Consider the following 17,819-nt stretch of genomic DNA (forward strand, 5'->3'; position numbering starts at 1 on the left):
ACATACATGCACTACAATATTACACAGATTAGAGATAACTATTCTTTCACCTCTGTTTTATATTTTCATTCAGCTAAATGACAAGTGGATCCCACAGCAAATGAGCCATCAAGGTCACTGAAAATTTATTTTACATTCGGGTCGATTTTAGGCGACTTTATTATTTGGGGGGGGGCTTTCGCTACTCTCTCCCCCTCACCCCTTAAAGCAGCTCTGAATTACTGAATTTCAGACAAAGAAAGCAAGGTCGCAGAATAAAAGCCCTAAGGCACCTTCTTTTCAAGGAAAAGAAAGGAAAAATAATTGCACACGGTGTCTTCTCCTCTTTCCCCTTTCTCCCGCTCTTATAAAATCAGAAAAAGGGCGAGGAGGGTATCGCTTGGTGGTGGTGTTTTTTAAAAAAAATATCGGCTGTTCCCGCAGTGATTTAATTTAATTAATTTCTCGGGGGAAACAAAGCAGCAATAGCAACCATAATAATTAAAATATATTATTAAGAACAAATTTAAAAGGTGACGAGAGATCAGGGGAGGCCCTCAATAGGGCCGCCGCCTCTTAGCAGAAGGCCTCGGAAGGTGGGGGCGGGAGGCTTTGGAGGCCTCACGTGGGCGACCCCGCGGGAGTTCTTGCTCCCCCCGATTTTTCCTTGGCCTGTTCCCTCCAGGCCACCTTCCTTCCTTCCTTCGCGCGTGTCTCAAGAGGCGTCGTCACCGCCTCCACTACTGCCGCTGGCGGTGGCGTTTTTGACCTTGGCCACCACTTTCTTCTCCTTCACCCTCCGGTTCTGAAACCAGATGGTGATTTGTCTCTCGGTCAAGTTAGTGGCGGCGGAAATCTTCCTCCTCTTGTCCTTGGTGATGAACTTGCTGCTGGAATATTCCTTCTCCAGCTCTTTCAGCTGCCCTTTGCTGTACGGGATTCTCTTCTTGCGGCCGCGTCGGAAGGTACAGCCCTCGGGGGGCGATTGACTTACGGCGTCTGTCCGGAGGGAAGAAAGAGAGACGGGGGTTAAAGCAGCCAAGAGTTGGAGGGGCAATCGGGCAGATTGGCAGGCGCACATGTTCAGTAACCCCCCCCCCCTTCAAGCCCTTTGTTAGCCGTTTCTCCGGGGCCCCGGAGAGGGCAGTGGGCGCTCGGAGTACCCCCTTCCCACACATGCTCACTGGTTTTTGTCCCCCGCCCCCAGTTTATCCCCCACTCTTAATTTTTCCTTATTTTCGCATTCCGTCCTCCAAGACCGGGGTGGAGAATCCTGCTCCTTTATATTAAATTTTCGTCAAAACATCTGCGCAAAATGCAGCGAGGCCCATAGCGTGAGCCAAGAAGGCATCAGCATGGGAGGAAACGGGTATTTCGGCCTATTCTTAGGATAAATTTATCTGGCTCTCCCCCCCCCTCCCGCCGCTATCCCCCTCCTCCTCCAAGTAATCAGGATTACTTTCGATTATCCCACCATGTTATCCTGGCAATAATGTTCCCCAAAAACAATTTTCCAAACTTTTCTGTCCCAAGGCAAAGAAGCTCAATGCCTATATCCATGCATAGGGGGTTAATTTATTATGATAATAATGAAACAGGACAAAATCACAAAGGATACCAATTAGGTGTTGCAGGCTCAAACCTCTGCAAGCGAATTGATTTGAAGCTAAAATCTGTTGTGAAGTCTGGTCCGTGTCTCTTAAGACCTTACTCCCAGGTAAAACTTTTAAATCAGGATAAACCTTTAGGCTATTACTCAAGGTCACAGGCCTGTGCTTTAGCGTTGTTTGTACTCCTAGTTGGAATTGTTAATTCATACAAATCTGCAGATACAAATGATGGGGGATGTGCCACCCTAAGTGAGTCTGCAAATGTTAATAAATAATAGACTCTTTTCTTCCACTGAATTATTGAATTTAAACAAATTAAATTCTACTGGAGCTGTAGTAATTGCCGCTCAAAAAATTCATTACTTGCCCCTTGGTTCTTTGGAGGAAGAGTATATTGTAGCTAAGAATGCTATTAAATCTACTGCTCTTACTAAAATTTGAGGAAAAGAACTAAACATAAGAACAACACAGTTCTTGGCCTCAGGCAGATCGTACTGCTGTAACAGTACAAATTCAATATCCAGGAAAAAACAATTTTGCAGTGAATTAAATTAAAAAATAATATAAATGTATATTTGGGAGAATCTTTTGACATTAAATATTGCAAAGCAAAACAATCCATATTAATTTGCATGACTAGCTTACCCTTGTAAACTACCCAGACTGCATTTTTAATCAAGTACAAGAAAGAAAATAAACCCAAAATACCCAGCTGTTTCTGTCACTCCTAGCTATGTTCTCCTTTTAAAAAGCACAACTGATGTGCAAAATCTAAATGTCTATGTGCTTAGGCAATGAGAAAACATTTTGCTCAAAATTATTTCTGTTGATTACAACACATAAATATTATTTCAGATGTCTACTTCCAGTCACCATATTTTCATAGTTTATGCATGAAATAAATCAATACAGATCTGGACATGAATGTAAAATGATTCACTCTAGGAATTTTGGTTGTGACTTATTTTAGTTAAAATAAAATATATTATTGCCAGTGTATACAATTTAAATCATTGACTGGATCATCTAATCTATAATGTATGAACATGATATATGGTATTTTTGGTGAAAATCATGTGTTCATATAATGAGTTAATTAAGTTATATATCATTACTCATGCTTTTTATAATTAAAAATCAGAACTAATGTATTTTCTAAATTTCAGTGTTTATCCTCTAAGCGTGATAACCCGTTAGATTTTAAATTGCTCTAAGTTGCATAGAAATATTGGAAAATGCTTGACTAAAGCCTATAAGATGGAAGATTTGTTTTTATTCAAGGATTGCTTTTTTCTAATACATTTTTTTCTTCTTACTCCCTGGAGTAACACTCTTTCTTGCAAATATATAGAGAAGCTGGCAAGTATACTGCACAGCAGTATGTGTAATGCTGAAATATTAATGAAGGATACAGAAGCTTCTTGCAAGCTACATGTGGTGTGATGTATTAACAAAAAGCAATGCATATTTATGTGGTGTGAATTGTTGTGCATTACAGAATGTGAATAGCTTTTTATTATGCAACTGTAAGCAACAATAATGGGAGGTAGTTTGGTGTAGTGGTTAAAGTACTAGGCTAGACATTGGGAGATTTTAGGTACAAAGCCAATTGAGTGTTTTGGGCTAGTCACACACTCTCAGTCACAAGAAGCAGGCAATGGCAAACCACTTCCAAAATCTTGCCAGGAAAACTTCAGGGACTTGTTCAGACAATTACCAGGAGTCCACACTGACTTGAAGGCAGACACACACACACATTTCAACAAGTAACAATAACTGTATCAATATGTTTTAATAACTCCGTTATGGGAAGGGAACTCAGAGATGTTTTCAAAGTAAGACTGTAGCAGAAGTCAGAATTCATGTACAGGCGGGAGATGGGGTTTCAAATCACCTACAATCAATCAGAGGACAGTCATAACAGAGTCAATCAGTTTACTACATTTTCAAGTAAGTAAAATAACACACTTACCATTTAAGAAGGTTCTTCTCCTCAGAAAATGAATAAGTTGAGTCTAAAATTACCTCATTCCACCACTGGGACCACAACCATTAATGGAGAGAAAGTTCTGCAAATGCCCCATTTAGCTAATCCAATTCCTTTTTGATGGATTTTTTAAAAATGTACATTGCCTATTATTATACCCTTTATTTTTTTCTTAAATAATAGACATAGTAACAATTTTGAAATACTGAATTAAAGTAAGATATCATTGAAAAATGGCCATTTAAAAAATAAAAACATTTTAAAGAATGTGATTTTATGATCTCTGGAAAGTTGAACCACTAGGGTGTATGCTATTAGATGTACACATTTGTGAAATATTTGTGATTTGCAAACATTTGTGATTTGCAACTTAGATACGTATTAAAAATTTGTTAACTTGTGAAATGTGTATAATTTTTACAACAGTATTTTTATATGTTATCATAGTCATCTTGAACTGTACTGGACAAGCTTAATAAAGATGTACTTATGTAAGTAATAAAAGTGAAAAATACAGTATGAAATGATGATATCAGCATATAGTGTATTTTTAAACATTGCCTGGGTAATATACTATAATTCTTGTTGATATTAAAATGAAATTAATATTATGGCTTACAACAGATGCTTATTAATAAAATACTGTTTCAAGGAATTGTCAATCTTAATTTAAATGTTGAGAAAGGATTTTCAACACTGAGCTCAAAATAAAATTTCTTTCCTGATAACTGCATTTTGGGCAGACTCTTTCAAATGTGGGTATTGTTAATTAAAGCAGTGAAAGTTAGTTAGATCTAATGATTAAGGTGTTGGATCACAAGCGGGTGGGGGGGAGACCTAAGTTATAGTCCTGCTTTAGGCCCAAAATAATTGAGTCAGTCACTTTCTTTTAACCACAGGAAAAAGGCATGGATAAAACACTTTAAAAAAAAATCCTGCCTACAAAACTACATGAATTTGTCCATGAAGTTCCAGGAGTCAATACTTATTTGAATGGGGGTGGGGGAAAGCAACATATTAAAGCATAAACGATTTTAAAAAAAAAACATAAAAATTAAGCAACATGGGAAAGAGCATTATTGGATTTGTAGCTGCAGCACTGAAAATAAACTGATTACTTTCAAATAAAAATATTCACTTGCGTTATAGGTCATTTTTTCCGTTTGACACACCCCCACTCAAAAATATTGGGCTAGAGCTGGTAATAACCTTTTGAACATGAGCTGGGGCAAATATATATTCTTATGCATTGACAATAGTATAAAAGTAATGCAGAGGTAATTTATACAGAAACATATTAAAATTTAGAAGTATGCAGAGATTTTCACAGGAAGTTTTTTTTATTTTTGTTCTCTTTTGAAATCTTTGCCCATTTAGGCTTGGGAGATTAGCTTCCAGAATAGCCAATAAAAATAACAAACTAACTTTTATGCAACACTTGCCCGGTGACTGCTGATCAGGGTTGCATGGAGAAGCACATGTACTCCCTGAGAATTCTCACCAATTTTTACAAGCTTAAACTGCCAGTAATGGCTTGGTGGGTTGCAGCCATAAATTGTGCTGGCCTGGCCTTGAGACAGCACTAAAAGTAGCAGGAAGAGGGAGGTCCCACAATCTCTTAAGGCGAAGTCAGACAGAATTTTAACCCCCCACCCACCCCTAGTCACTTGTAGACCACAAAGAGAATCACAACACTGGGCAGGGGGATGGTGTTTATAGTGGCTGCTCCTCAAATTCTATCCCACCCCCCTTTTTTTTCTTTTCATAAGAAAGATTGTCCGATCCAAGCTGTCTTTAAAAACCAATTGAAGGTGCTCTTCTCTCCCCCCCCACACCTTTTGGACACTCTTAAAATCAGTCTGGGAAATAAAGGGAAGGGGCGGAAAACTCATCACATAGGGGAAGGGGAAAACATTTTGCACTCACAAAATCAGAGAATTCTCTAGGAGGTCTAAAGGACAAGATTATTACCTTCAGGCTATCATGCAGAATAGGGAGTTGGAAGGACAGTTTTCACAGTTTGTCTGGTTTTTTAAAAATTCTTCATCTGAGCTACCTCCTTCATGAAGCTCTGACCATGTCAGGAAATTTTGGTGGCAGGTGATGTTGGGAGTTGTACTCAAAAAGGCACTAAGTTGGGAAAGGTTGTTCTGGGCAATATTGCAGCCCAATAGTTTTTACAACCTCTCTGACATCAGTTAGATGATGTATGCCCAGCAATGCTTAAAAACCCAGCAGATCTTGCTAGGCAGGAGATCTCCCAAACTCCCTTTACTCTTCTTTCCTGAGAGAGTCCCCTTGGTGCAAAGAATACCCCATCCTGCATGCTTCTGTCTTAAATTTAGGCTAGCCTCTGCTAGCAGGTTAATAATATTGAGGCACTCAACCAAGAATTTTCTTAATTGTTGAAAAGGGTTTGAAGTCACTCTGTCATATCCATGTTTTGGAAAGCAAAATGAGTCTTATTTTCAGGACAGCTGGTTCTTCAAATATTGATGAAGAATCAAGAGAAGACCAAAGGCACCCAAAGAGACTGCATGGAATTAAAAATATAAAATTCCAAAATGCCACTTCTGCCTATAGTTTGCAGTTTTTCTCTACAGAAAATTTATTAGGGCAAAGCCTACTAAATAAATATCAAGTTGAAGTACACCTGTCTTCAATTTCATGCTAAGAGGGAAGGCACCCTTTACTATCTCATGGAGGCACTGGATTCAATCCTGGACAAATTACATCCTGACTGCTTGTTACCAGCAATTGTTTCTCTTCCCTAGTTACCGAATCTGTGGGAAATTGTCATGCAAATATGTTACCTAACTGAATTACTTTTCCCACATTTTTGCAAGACTACTTCTCAGGACAAAAAACAAACCCCTAGCTGAAAACTGGGTCTTCCAAGCAGAATCGACCCAAAACACTTTCCTGATGCTCCAGGACTGGTTCTTCAGCTCCTTCCCATCAGCCCCCGCCCCCAAGAGCTGCGAGAGTGGCAGTGTGTTCTTTGCTCTCCAGGCACCAAGCTTTACCTGTAAAGGCAGTTTTCCAAAAGGGCCCTGGAGGGTTGAGCTCCTTGGGGCAACACACTTGGTTGTTCCAGCCCCCGGCCAAGGCCCAGGAGTCGTGGTAAGGATCGACGGGCAGGAGAGTTTCGTGCCTGGGGTCTCCCGGAGGTCCTCCGAGGGTCTGAACCACAGAAACGTCCAAGTAGCTGGTCATGGACTGGTAAGGTCCAGCGTAGCCCGGGTAGAAAGCGAACTCAGCCGGGCGGGTGGTATAATCCTCTTGGGAGGGGGGCGCGCCGGCTGTTGGCCCACAAACCTCCAAGTACTTCTCGGCGGTGTAGGCGGCTTGGGGCGGCGCCGGACACGGCTTAAGGGAGCTGCGGGCCACTCGGTACGAATAACAGCCGCCGCCTAAACAGCCGTAAGGGAAAGGCGAAGTGCTGCTGGCTGAAGGCGTCTGTGAGACGGCCGGACATGGGATGCACTGTTTGGCCAAAGAAGGCTCCCCGGAGCCGAAGGGAGGCAGGGGCCCATCCAGGGGCGCGTAAGTGGAGGGGCCGTGCGCTGAGGGGCTGGACGCGCCGCCCGACCCGGCGAGAGTCGCGTTCCTGCAGGGGCCGCCGGCCGGGAAAGGAGGCAAGCTCAGCAACCCATCCAGGTTTTTGCCTGGTGCCTCGTCCAGGCTCCTCCGGGCTCCTCCGAAGGCTGCCTCGGGCTCCATCCGTAAAGGGTGGCCGAAGGGCACATGGGCGGCTGCTGCTCGCCTCGCTCTGCCCGGGGAATGGAAACGAGCGGGGCGCGAGGACTGGGAGGCGGGCAAGGCCGGAAGGACCGCTTTAAAAGGCTGGCTGCAACCGAAGGAGGGTCGCCCGGGAGCCCGACCGCAGCGCTTCTGCCCTCTCCCGCTCCCACCTGAAGCGAAGGACGTGGCTTCCCAGAACGGGCCGCTCATTGGCTGAGGCGCTTTGGCAGAAGACGTGCGGGGGGAGGGGGCAACAATTGCGAAAATGCTGTAGTGGCAAGGGGGGAGTGGAGTGGGAGGGGCAGAGCCCTCACGTGATCGTCTTCTCTTTGGGAAAGGGGCGGCCTGCGGTGGTGGCGGCGGCGCCTTCCCTTGTGGGAATGGGGAGAATACTAAGTTCCCTCCCCCTCCAGAGAATGGGTACCATTCAAGAGGCAGAAGGAAAAACGATGGCGAACCCCAAAGGTCCCCGTCCAGCAAAGAAAGAATTGGGCATTCACTTTATCTCTGTGCGAGGCGTTTTCAGTGTCTCCATTACAGCGTTCTGTCTTCCATCTCAATTGTTAATTTTTTGGCCAAGTAGCTCAACAGTTCCCTGGTACTTTTGGGTACTGGCGCCCCTGGGAATGTATCCTTCCCGGTAACAACTTTTCAAGAGACTGAAGGATAGACAGAAAGACAAATCGATCGATCGATAGTTGATGGATCGTTTTCTTTTTTGTTCTGAATCGGGGAGGATCCTGAGGAGTCAGACTTTCGCTTTGGCCACCAAGGAATGGGAAAGAGATATGCTCCTGAGTCCCACCTCGAAGAGAGGCCATTCAGAACCCAACCATTTGACACCTTTACAACTTGTTTGGGAAGTAGGGACTGATGAACGAACAAGGGGGCGGGAAGACGAATACCTGGTTGCGCTTAAATGAAAGGCGGACGGTTCTTGGGCAACCGATTGGCGGGGAGGTGTTGGTATAGGGCTAGAAATGATATTTATTTATTAACAGCTGAGACTTCTACGACTTTAAATAATGCCTTCAAGTCGAAGGTCTTCGTCAGATTTGTCAATTTATTGAAATCTCTCAGACTATCTTTGCAGAGTAATTAGTTGAAACAAGGAGATACCTTTGGGTAGTAAAAAGGAAGGGGGGAGAGCGAAGTGAGGCCAAACAGAGTATTCTTCGTTCATATCACTCTGCTCCTCACACCTTGCAAATTCAGCTGGATTTCTAAAACTGCCTCTCCCTTTCTTATATTTCTTAGCCCAGTAAAGTATCTGTCTGCATGGAGGACAGTTGGTCTTATTGATTTCTATTAACCTCTCAATAAACTAAAAGCCTCAGGGAATCAGAGGAGATCAGAGATCTCCTTATGTATCTACACTGCTGTTGCCTCTTTTGGCTGCAGCTAATCACAAATATCCTTTCAGTAACAGATTTATTTCCCCTTTACCCTCTTTATACCTCACTCAGAAAACAATAAAATATAAATGACTTTTGACCAGTCATCTTTTCTCATTGCAACCATAGGTTTGAGCAACTTTTTGAATTCCTGGAAGAAAGGCTGGTTGAAATCTAATAAAATAAATACCTTTGAAAAACCCAGTTCCATCCCTCCCCACAACTAAAATTTCCTTCATGACTTTATCTGTCCCTTTCCTTTTTACTATCCAAAGGTGTGTCCTTGTTTCAGCTAATTACTCTGCCATATTGCAGCATGAATAAGCTTTCTAATAAATGGCACAAGAAGTCAAAGAGGTGGGCAGGTGGGCCAAATCCAGGTATTGATGGTGGGAACTCAAATCCAAAAGTATTCTCTGTGAGAAGATGGAGGAGGTGCTGAATAAATTAGGAGTTATTCGATTTCTATACAATATTGCTAGTATACAGAGAAGATTGTGGGCAGGAGATACATGCATACACACACACACACGCACGCACACATACACACACACACACACACACACAGAAGGGAGAGGGAGAGAGTAAATTCACCAAAACAGATAGGTGCAAAAAGAGGAAGGTCATACTCAACTATAACTGTCTTAACTTTCTCCTTGTACTTTCACTCTTGCCTGGTACTTTGCATGCTATTTACTTGCAAGCTTCTCTGTGGAAAGCTCCAGATGTAAATAAAGGGATTCAGCTGGCAGGGAATGATTTATTTCTTTGTTTATTACAAAATTTATGTCCTCTGCCTCCAAATCCACAAGATTTGTGATGATTCACAAATAGATCGAACATAATTCCCAACAATTCATTTAAACCCACAACAGCTAAATCAACTGAAAGGTAAACGTAAGGCAAAAAAAAAGTCATTGAAATTAAAACTAAAAATTACTTTAAAGTGATAGCAGTCCCCCAAATTCCAAATGCTTACTTGTGAAGTAAACCCTTTTCTGCCTTTAAATTGCTTTGATGATGAAACAGCAAATAGATGCTGGCTTTTAGGTTTCTGATTTTAAAATTAATTTGGCATACAGAAGAGACAACATCCAACAGTGGCTATTGCCTGCTGCACTCTTCTGTTTTGAAAACTGGAGGTGGATGGTGAGAAAGAAGAGGAGGAAGAGAAATTCATTTCAACCAACACTTTAGGCTAGTAGTAGATTGAAGTGCATAGCTACCCAGAAGTAAGGCTCATTAACGTCCATGGTGTGCTGTGAGAAATATTTACTTGCTTGCCTTTATATTGTTTTTGTTTTCCAAAGAGTCACATGACCAATTTTTGAAATGGATGCCAATAGGTTATACTTACAAGCATGTATGCTTAGGATGGCTGCAGAGGATTTGATCCTGGACTATATTGTCATCCTCTTCTTAGACAGATGGGCTAAGGGTGAATAAGATGCTTAACCAGATTGTTAAAAGTCATGGTCTGCATTTTTATAGTATTGTATGTTTTGTATGTTTAGTTTTTCCTTTCCTTTCCTTTCCTTTCCTTTCCTTTCCTTCCCTTCCCTTCCTTTCCTCCCCTCTCCTCCCCTCCCCCATATGTCCTGATGTTTTTACTTATGATCCAGTGTCTTCTGTGAACCCAGAAAACGATTAATTTCATAACTAGGAGTGTCTTTTATGAAGCCAGCTTCAGAGACAGCAAACAGCAAAGAATATGCATCTTTTTTTCCCAGTTAGCTGAATGACGTTATTTGTGTTTCTTATTTGGATATATACATACTATAAGTCATTAGGATAGCTTTTCTGATTTCAAACAGAATACAAATTTTACTCAGGGAGAATGATTATTTGTTTACATTCATAGACAGTATAAAATGTAGGGTAGTATAAGTACGTTGTGCTGCAATGTGACTGAAGAAAGCAATGCATAAGATGTAACTATTTAACTTCATGTTGAAAGGAATCAGTGCCAAAAGATTACATTCCCCAGACATGTGTTCTGTTCCAAAATGTACAGAAGACAATGTGCTTGTTTTCCTTAGCTTGATGTCCTCTATTAATCAGTTAGTATTGGCTTGAATTGTTCCTTAATGTTTCTGGAAGATGTCAGCTGAGGAAAGCTGTCCATGACCCACTGGAGTAATTCCCCAGCCCATGCCTTCCAGATGTGTTGGATTGCAACCATTCTGCATTCCTGGACAGCATTGCTCTTCTTTCTGGAAACTACTGCAATGGGCACCAAGCTGCAAGGGCCTTTCCAGGTTCCACATGGAAGTACCAGAGTTCTTCCCATGCAAAATGGGTGTATCAAACAATTAAGCAAAATAAATGCACCACATTTGTATAACTGGAAGTTGATAACATTGTAATTTATACTGTTGTAATAGAAAAAACAGTAAGCATGCATTTTAAAAAATCAAACGCATGCACATTTTAAGTAGAATGTCTTTAGACTTAGATTTCTTTTTCTGCAGTCAAGGAAGATAAAACATTAGTCTTGTCAGTATAAAAGCATTACTAAGGTAGTAATCTCAGAGGTTCATTACCTCTGAGTAATAAGCTAATCAACAATGTATCTTTTTGAAATCTGAAACTTTTGGTTTTCAGATGTTATTTTGACATCTTTATATCTTTGTATCAATATTCTTCCCTTACAATATTCTTCTTCCCTTTAAATCCAAGTAAGTTCAATGCTTGAGCTTATTTGGATGTAAACTCAATAGAAATTAAAGCTTTTCCTCTTGTCATCTATCTGTCTCTCCCACTTCCTTTTTCTCTCACTCATCTTTTTTTTTTTTGGTCAAGATCTTAAATAATTCCTTTCCAAGCCATGAGTAGCTGACCAAGGTAACACTATGGACTATGCAGCTAATCAACTTTGGAACTGGCAGAGAATAAAATATTCAAAAGAAGGAGGAGGGAGGAGGGGAGAGAGGGGGGAGGGGGGAGGAGGAACTGTTTGAGGTTTATTTTCTTCCTGGAAAGGAGGTGGTAGAAATCTTATATCAGACAGTTGATGGGAAAGGGATCAAGTCCCATCTCCGGAATCTGATAAATCTATTTGAGCAATACCTGTAGCTATGAGATAATACATTGGCTAGTCTCTGAAGTGTTACAATTCCTTGTGGGTTTTTTTTTCTTAAAGGACATGAGTTGTACAGAACACCAAAGACCCTCTCCAGCTATTTGGACATACAAAGTTAAAGGACTCCCCCCCTTAAAAGGGTGTACATAAAATTCCATTGCAATAAGCTTGCATTACAATCCTATGAGAATCTACCCACCTGTAGAGATTGATTGTAGGGTTATATACATTTCAACTATTGAATTTGCCTGAATTAAACAGTGCTGCTGAATTCACAACAAAAGCCTGCTTTTATCAGTTCTTTCACACAACCAAAATATAATCAAAATGAAGCTTCAGAATAGTTGTGGATGGTCAATGCAATCCAGTCCTGCACCATAAACAGAGCTGTATTACAATATGGGAGCCTATATAAATCTTTATAAAACAAATAAATACTAAACTCCAGCATCATCTTTCTTTGTCTCATTCTTTTGAGGCTGTTCATCATACACCCATTTTTTTATTTATTTTGTAAGTGGAAGAATATAAACAGGATTTCATTAATGGACAGTTCTACAAAGATGCTTCTCCTAGTGCCAGGATATATGGATTAAGATTGTGCAGAAGATGTTAAAAAACTCTGGCAAATCTTCTTCACTCCAGGAAGTAAGGCAAAATGGTTTGGGCGATGAGTGGCATTTGTTTGCCTGGAGAAATGGGATCAGGCCGAGATTCACATACTCAGTTTTGCCAGATCTTTCCAGACTTGTGCACTCCTGCACCATCATCCTCCACACTTTCAATAACATTGGCTTATTCCTCCTTATTTTTTTAAAGAAAAAATAATAATTTGAACCTAACCAAATGATTCTTCAGAAATAAGGATAGTGCATTAGCAAAATAGTTTATTTTAGCAACATCTAGGCCACTGAAGATTTATAGAATTCTCTACCTTCATCCTTCATTGCTATACTAATATATAATCAGAACGTTGCACTTTACTTACCATATATTAGGAAAAGCTTCAGTTGCAGGAATAAATTAGGTTTTAAGATTGCAAATTCACAGAGAATTTACTGCCTTCTCCCTAAGTTGTCCTTGTGAGCCCTGTCTTATAGACCCAGAACACTTTTTTCTTTCTTTCTTTGTGCAAACTGAGAAAAGTTAAATATATTTTCAAATCCTCCATGAGCACTTACAAAAATAGATTAACTAAACTATTTTTCTTTACTTCTAACAATCTAAGGCATTCCAAAATTATCTCTCTATCCCTCCCCCTCCCCGTTTCTAATTATGGAATAATGTTGTGAATCTTCCATGAAAAATGTTAACAGTCCTAAGACTTTCCTTCTTAATTTTTTAAAAATAGAACCATACAATAGAAATCCTAATAGTGTCTGCTCAACAGAAAGTTCTTTTGATTTCAGTTATGCTTATTATGGAGCCTGGCAGTGCAGTCCTACCCTCCTCTTTCTTTAATCTTATTATATTGGATGGGTTTTACTCCCAAATTAATGGGCTCTTGACTGCAGCCCTAATCAGAGGGATGCCGGTGAGATTCCAGTAGAATATTTGACGTTGATTGGGAAAACTTGTACAGACGGTGCTCTAAAATACATTAATGGACAGTTTTTAACTCATCTACTCTTATTCAATTAGTGTCCAAGATAAATTAATGGGGTGATGGATAGGAAGAGCTTATATGTCTTTACTGCCCCCTTTGCTCGTCCGGATTTTGTAGCCCAAAGTTATGAATTGTGATAGCAAAACAGAATGCATTTCTTTCATAGTGGATTGCATGTTACTAAGGATGAAAAACGTTGTGCCCCCAAAATGTGCATTTCATTTGCCCGATAAGAGCAGAACCTAGCAGTCTTCAGAAACTGGAAATTTCCCTTTGGGGCGGCCATTTTTAGATATTCGGGCCGGAGACCTGATCAGAGCCTGCGGGCAATCTAATTCGAAGGCAACGGGAAGGTTAGAGAGGCGTCGTCTCTTAGCCTTGAAGGGGAGTTCAACGTCAAGTTGAAAGTCAAGCGCCTATTGCCTTCCGCTGCATCCACTCCCCCGTCGGGAGCTGCCCATTAAATTCCATCCGGAGATTCTCTGGGCACTTTGAAGATTTCCCCCTTCCCCATCTGTTCTGGGAAGCCGAAACAACCAGAAGTTATTTTATGGGCATATTGTAAAGCGAGGCATACAAGATTTGGAAAGAAGTCGTTGTGGTGCGATGTGCTCAGAAGAAGACAACATCCACGGCCAAATGACGAGGTTTTCCAGTTATGCCCCAATTCTACTAGCAAAGGGTTGAAGGGGCTGCAAGATGCCACGGCGACACAGAGGGGAGGTTTTCGACCCGAGGGCATTGTTAGAAAGGAAGCCCCATAGAAATCAAGAGGCTCCTGGCCTCTGCTGAGATGCCTGCCTGGCCTTCGGAGTTGCGAGGGAGGGCCACGGAGACTGCAAGCGAATGAGCGGAGAATTACAGGGCAGATTCAGGAAATTAAGACTGGATCTTTCCTTTCTGCATAGTCATGCCAAAATCAACATTTGAGATTGGCTTGTAGCTCCTTTCGTTTTACAGTTTGTGGGTTGATATTATGAACGCTCTCTCGCGTATTCTTATTTTACAGGTTTCTCAGAAGGAAAGGCCATCTCCAAGGCCAATTTTAATAAACGCTCCCCTGGCTGAGCTGGAGAGGGAAAGCATTTCCACATATAGGGCAATTATCCCTCCTCGGCCCAATGTAACACTGAGAGGGAGATGGGCGGTTTTAAAATCTGATAAATAAATAACTCTGGAAGCTTCTGGTGTACAATCTGCTTTTAGGTTTCTTTCGGATTGAAAGGTTATGCTTTTGAGATGCAATTGTGAAAAATCCAAACAAACTGGAAGTACAAAAACTTATCTCCTGTCACTTCGAACTTGAAAACACACTTTTCTTGTGCAAACAGATTAAATCAGAAATGAGGTATCTGAAAATAATCAGATTGCAACCAGGAACCATTAAGTCCTAAACTCTATTTACCTGTGAATAAGATGCACAGAAATTTGTGTCCTTCTTTCCGGTGTGTATGTTGGGGGGGTGGTTTGCAGTACAGTATGTATTTTATTTGGTTTCCTAAAGCAGGTTTCTGGTCATGTTACCTAATTCGGAAAAACGATGCGACCCTACAAAAATTAATCACTGAGCATGCGGAAATTGAACCCTGAGCATGCGGAAAAGAAACAATTTTTCTATCGGTGTTCCTCTCCTTCCCGAACCAACATGAGAAGTCTGGGGAGAATGGGAAACAAAGTCCCAAACGCACCAGGTTGGGAAGGCAAAAACTTAATAAATGCAGGTTACCTCGATTAAAAGGAAAAGGAAAAAGCTTCGTATCGGGTATAAGCAAAGTGGGAGACAACTGCAATCTGAGAAATTCTGAAAATGGAAGGGCCGCATGAATGTTAGCGCTAAAATGGCTGCATCAGTATAAAGTGAAGTAAAGACGGGATTCAAGCTGTTGGTGGTGTTACGATTACACCGATTTCCTGCTTTTATTTTGTAACTTTTTGCATACTCAAGGGTTAGCGCCTGCAGACAGATATTTTCTTTGCAATGTTTTCAAAAATACCTAACTGATAAATGAAAACATTCATTATGTTTCCTGCAGAATATTTTCCAGTTTTTTTTTAAAGCTTTCAAGGTTTAAATCCTAAGATTCCCTTTTAAACGATCTGTGTTTTGGACGATAAATTAATGAAAAGTAACTGTGCATTTCCTAATTGTCTTCATCCTTTCTTGTTATTAATTAAATTCACTGAATGCAAAGTTTATGTGAGAAAGGAATCTTCCCCTTAGGCTCTTCCATCTGCACATAATAATAAAGTAACTGGAAATAAACATTTGATTTATCAGAGCAGCTTCTACAGTCTAATAATCAATGTAATTAATTTTATCTTGCCACTGTTATAATCTGTCATACACAGACATACACTTGGCAGTTCAAGTTTAAATTAATAGGGATGTACTTTAATCTGAAAATCAGATATTTGGCAATCACTGGCCAAAATATTTGTGCATAGCATAAGTAGGAACAGCACTTTCTTCAGAATCCATTCCTTCCAAAATTTTCTTCAAACAACAATATTCCTAGATGAAAGTTTACAAAGCTATGCACAATTTTTATAGTATCTAAGTATTCAAAGTAAAAACTATTGGAGAATATGTAGAACAGCCTTTCTTCCCAGTCTGACCCAATAAGTTGGACTGCAGTGTAACTGTTGGATACAAATAGGTGATTTGAAATGCCACAGATATATGGAAATCAACAGAGAAAGTATAATGAAGTCACAATGAAGTTTCATAGGAGTACATAATTTTTTTACTTTCTTATTTGGAAGTGTATGTGTCTCTTGTCTCCCTCCCTCCCCCCCTCTCCCTTCTATCCACTTATCATCAATCTATCCAACTATCATCTATCATTCTGTTTGTCTGTCGATTTATTTATCATCTGTCTGTCCATTAATCTATCTAATCTATCCACTCTAACTATCTATCTATCTAGAAGATTTTCAGAGGGGGGAAAGCAGCAATGAATGAGTGAGAAGGAAGCTGCAATGAATCAATGAGAAGCAAACTGCAAAATTCTGGAGGGTAAACCTAATCCCAGAATTCTAAACCAGGGCATAGAAACTGTGCTGGGAGGAAGAGTGATGTAAGTTTTCAATTTAACTTGCATGTAGAGTAATTTTAGAGGATTAATGCTGCAGCCTATTACATTCATTCATCTGAAAATAAGCTTGGCTGCAACTAGTGAGACTTGTTTTTCAGCAAACCTTTAGCGAACTGGGTAGCATTCTTGAAACCAGCTAAGTGAATTAAGATCAGAAACCAGGTGTCCACAAGTATTGTAAATGCCAGTCCTATGATTATATTTTTTTCACAAAATAAACTTAAATCTCAGTATTTCTCAAACTTACTGAGATTTTCATCACCATTCAGCTTCCCCAAGTGCTTCAGCACACATTTGATAGTCTGCAACTGAAATCGGATGCTGGACTAAGACCTTAAATCACATGATTCTTTCTAGCAGCTTTAGGAAGATAGGTGAGCTAACCCACTTATGTATGCAAACAGAAGATAATCACCTGGGATTCCAATATCTCTCTAATTTACTTCCAAGTAAACAAGTGTAGAATTAGGTTGTGAAATAAAATTACTGTTCATGATGAATTGCAAACTGGAAATAATCAAAGGGCTCTGCTGGGATTAAAATGAAATAAAGCCTTGCTTTTAAAAATTCTACCTGTTTCAAAAAATAAACATCCTTGAATTTTTTTAATAAGGTGATAATAATTATTATGCCTGATTACAATATTTCATAACAGAAATAATGGTATCTTGGTGTTATATTTTAAAATAATTCTTGAAAGGTTGCTGTGAACTATATTCTAAATGATGTTTAATCCTCCTTATGCATTCAGACAATGTTTTAGAAATAAAGTTACAAGTTATGATGAAAATTATTGTAAAGGATAAAATTCTGTTGCTTTCTAGAAATCATTTTAAGTTGGGAAATGTATGAGGCTGACAACAGTATTTCAACATTTGTATCGCCTCACATCATGTAGAAATCTTGACACTGAGATGTTCTATTCTCGATATTCTTTTTATAAAACCCCTATTAGATTAAATAAATATTTACTAAATAAAATATTTACTAAAGATTGACTTCAGTAGAAAAGAAAAAAACAGAATAATGTCAAATACCAATTATAAAAATATTTGCTCCATTTTTACTGAAAGTTTGAATATTCAGCATTTAGAGGGGAGGACAAATTTAGTTTAACTATAAAAGAAAAAAAAAGAAATGAAATAAATAGCTTTGACACCAAACAAGCAATCTGGTGTTACCCAGACTTCAAAAACCTCAACCATACTTAATATAGTCGGGTCCTATTCAACAATCCACCTTTCCTCACTCTAGTGCCTAGGTATTCTGGGATGTAATTCCCAGAATTTCCACCCAACATGGCTAAAAGTTAGAGAAGATGA

General features: G+C 39.9%; 1 protein-coding gene across 1 annotated transcript; it reads right to left on the minus strand.

The window, feature by feature from the left end:
- Positions 1-694: 694 nt before the first annotated feature.
- HOXB13 (homeobox B13) lies at positions 695-7,299 on the minus strand. The gene is made up of 2 exons (XM_014061992.2): positions 6,603-7,299; positions 695-978 (listed from the first exon to the last, which is right to left on the minus strand). The coding sequence occupies exons 1-2, from the start codon at positions 7,297-7,299 to the stop codon at positions 695-697; spliced, it is 981 nt and encodes a 326-aa protein (XP_013917467.2).
- Between the last annotated feature and the right edge of the window lie 10,520 nt (positions 7,300-17,819).

This window comes from Thamnophis sirtalis, unplaced genomic scaffold (assembly GCF_051295495.1).
Source record: "Thamnophis sirtalis isolate CommonGarterSnake01/CBP01778 unplaced genomic scaffold, rThaSir2_p1.2 scaffold_4, whole genome shotgun sequence".
NCBI lineage: Eukaryota > Metazoa > Chordata > Lepidosauria > Squamata > Natricidae > Thamnophis > Thamnophis sirtalis.

Excerpts from the sequence above, each read along its gene's own strand:
- HOXB13 (XM_014061992.2), bottom strand. The coding sequence starts at position 7,299 with ATGGAGCCCGAGGCAGCCTTCGGAGGAGCCCGGAGGAGCCTGGACGAG. Across the intron at positions 979-6,602 it reads TTGGAAAACTGCCTTTACAG|ACGCCGTAAGTCAATCGCCC; the intron begins GTAAAGCTTGGT and ends CCCTCCGGACAG.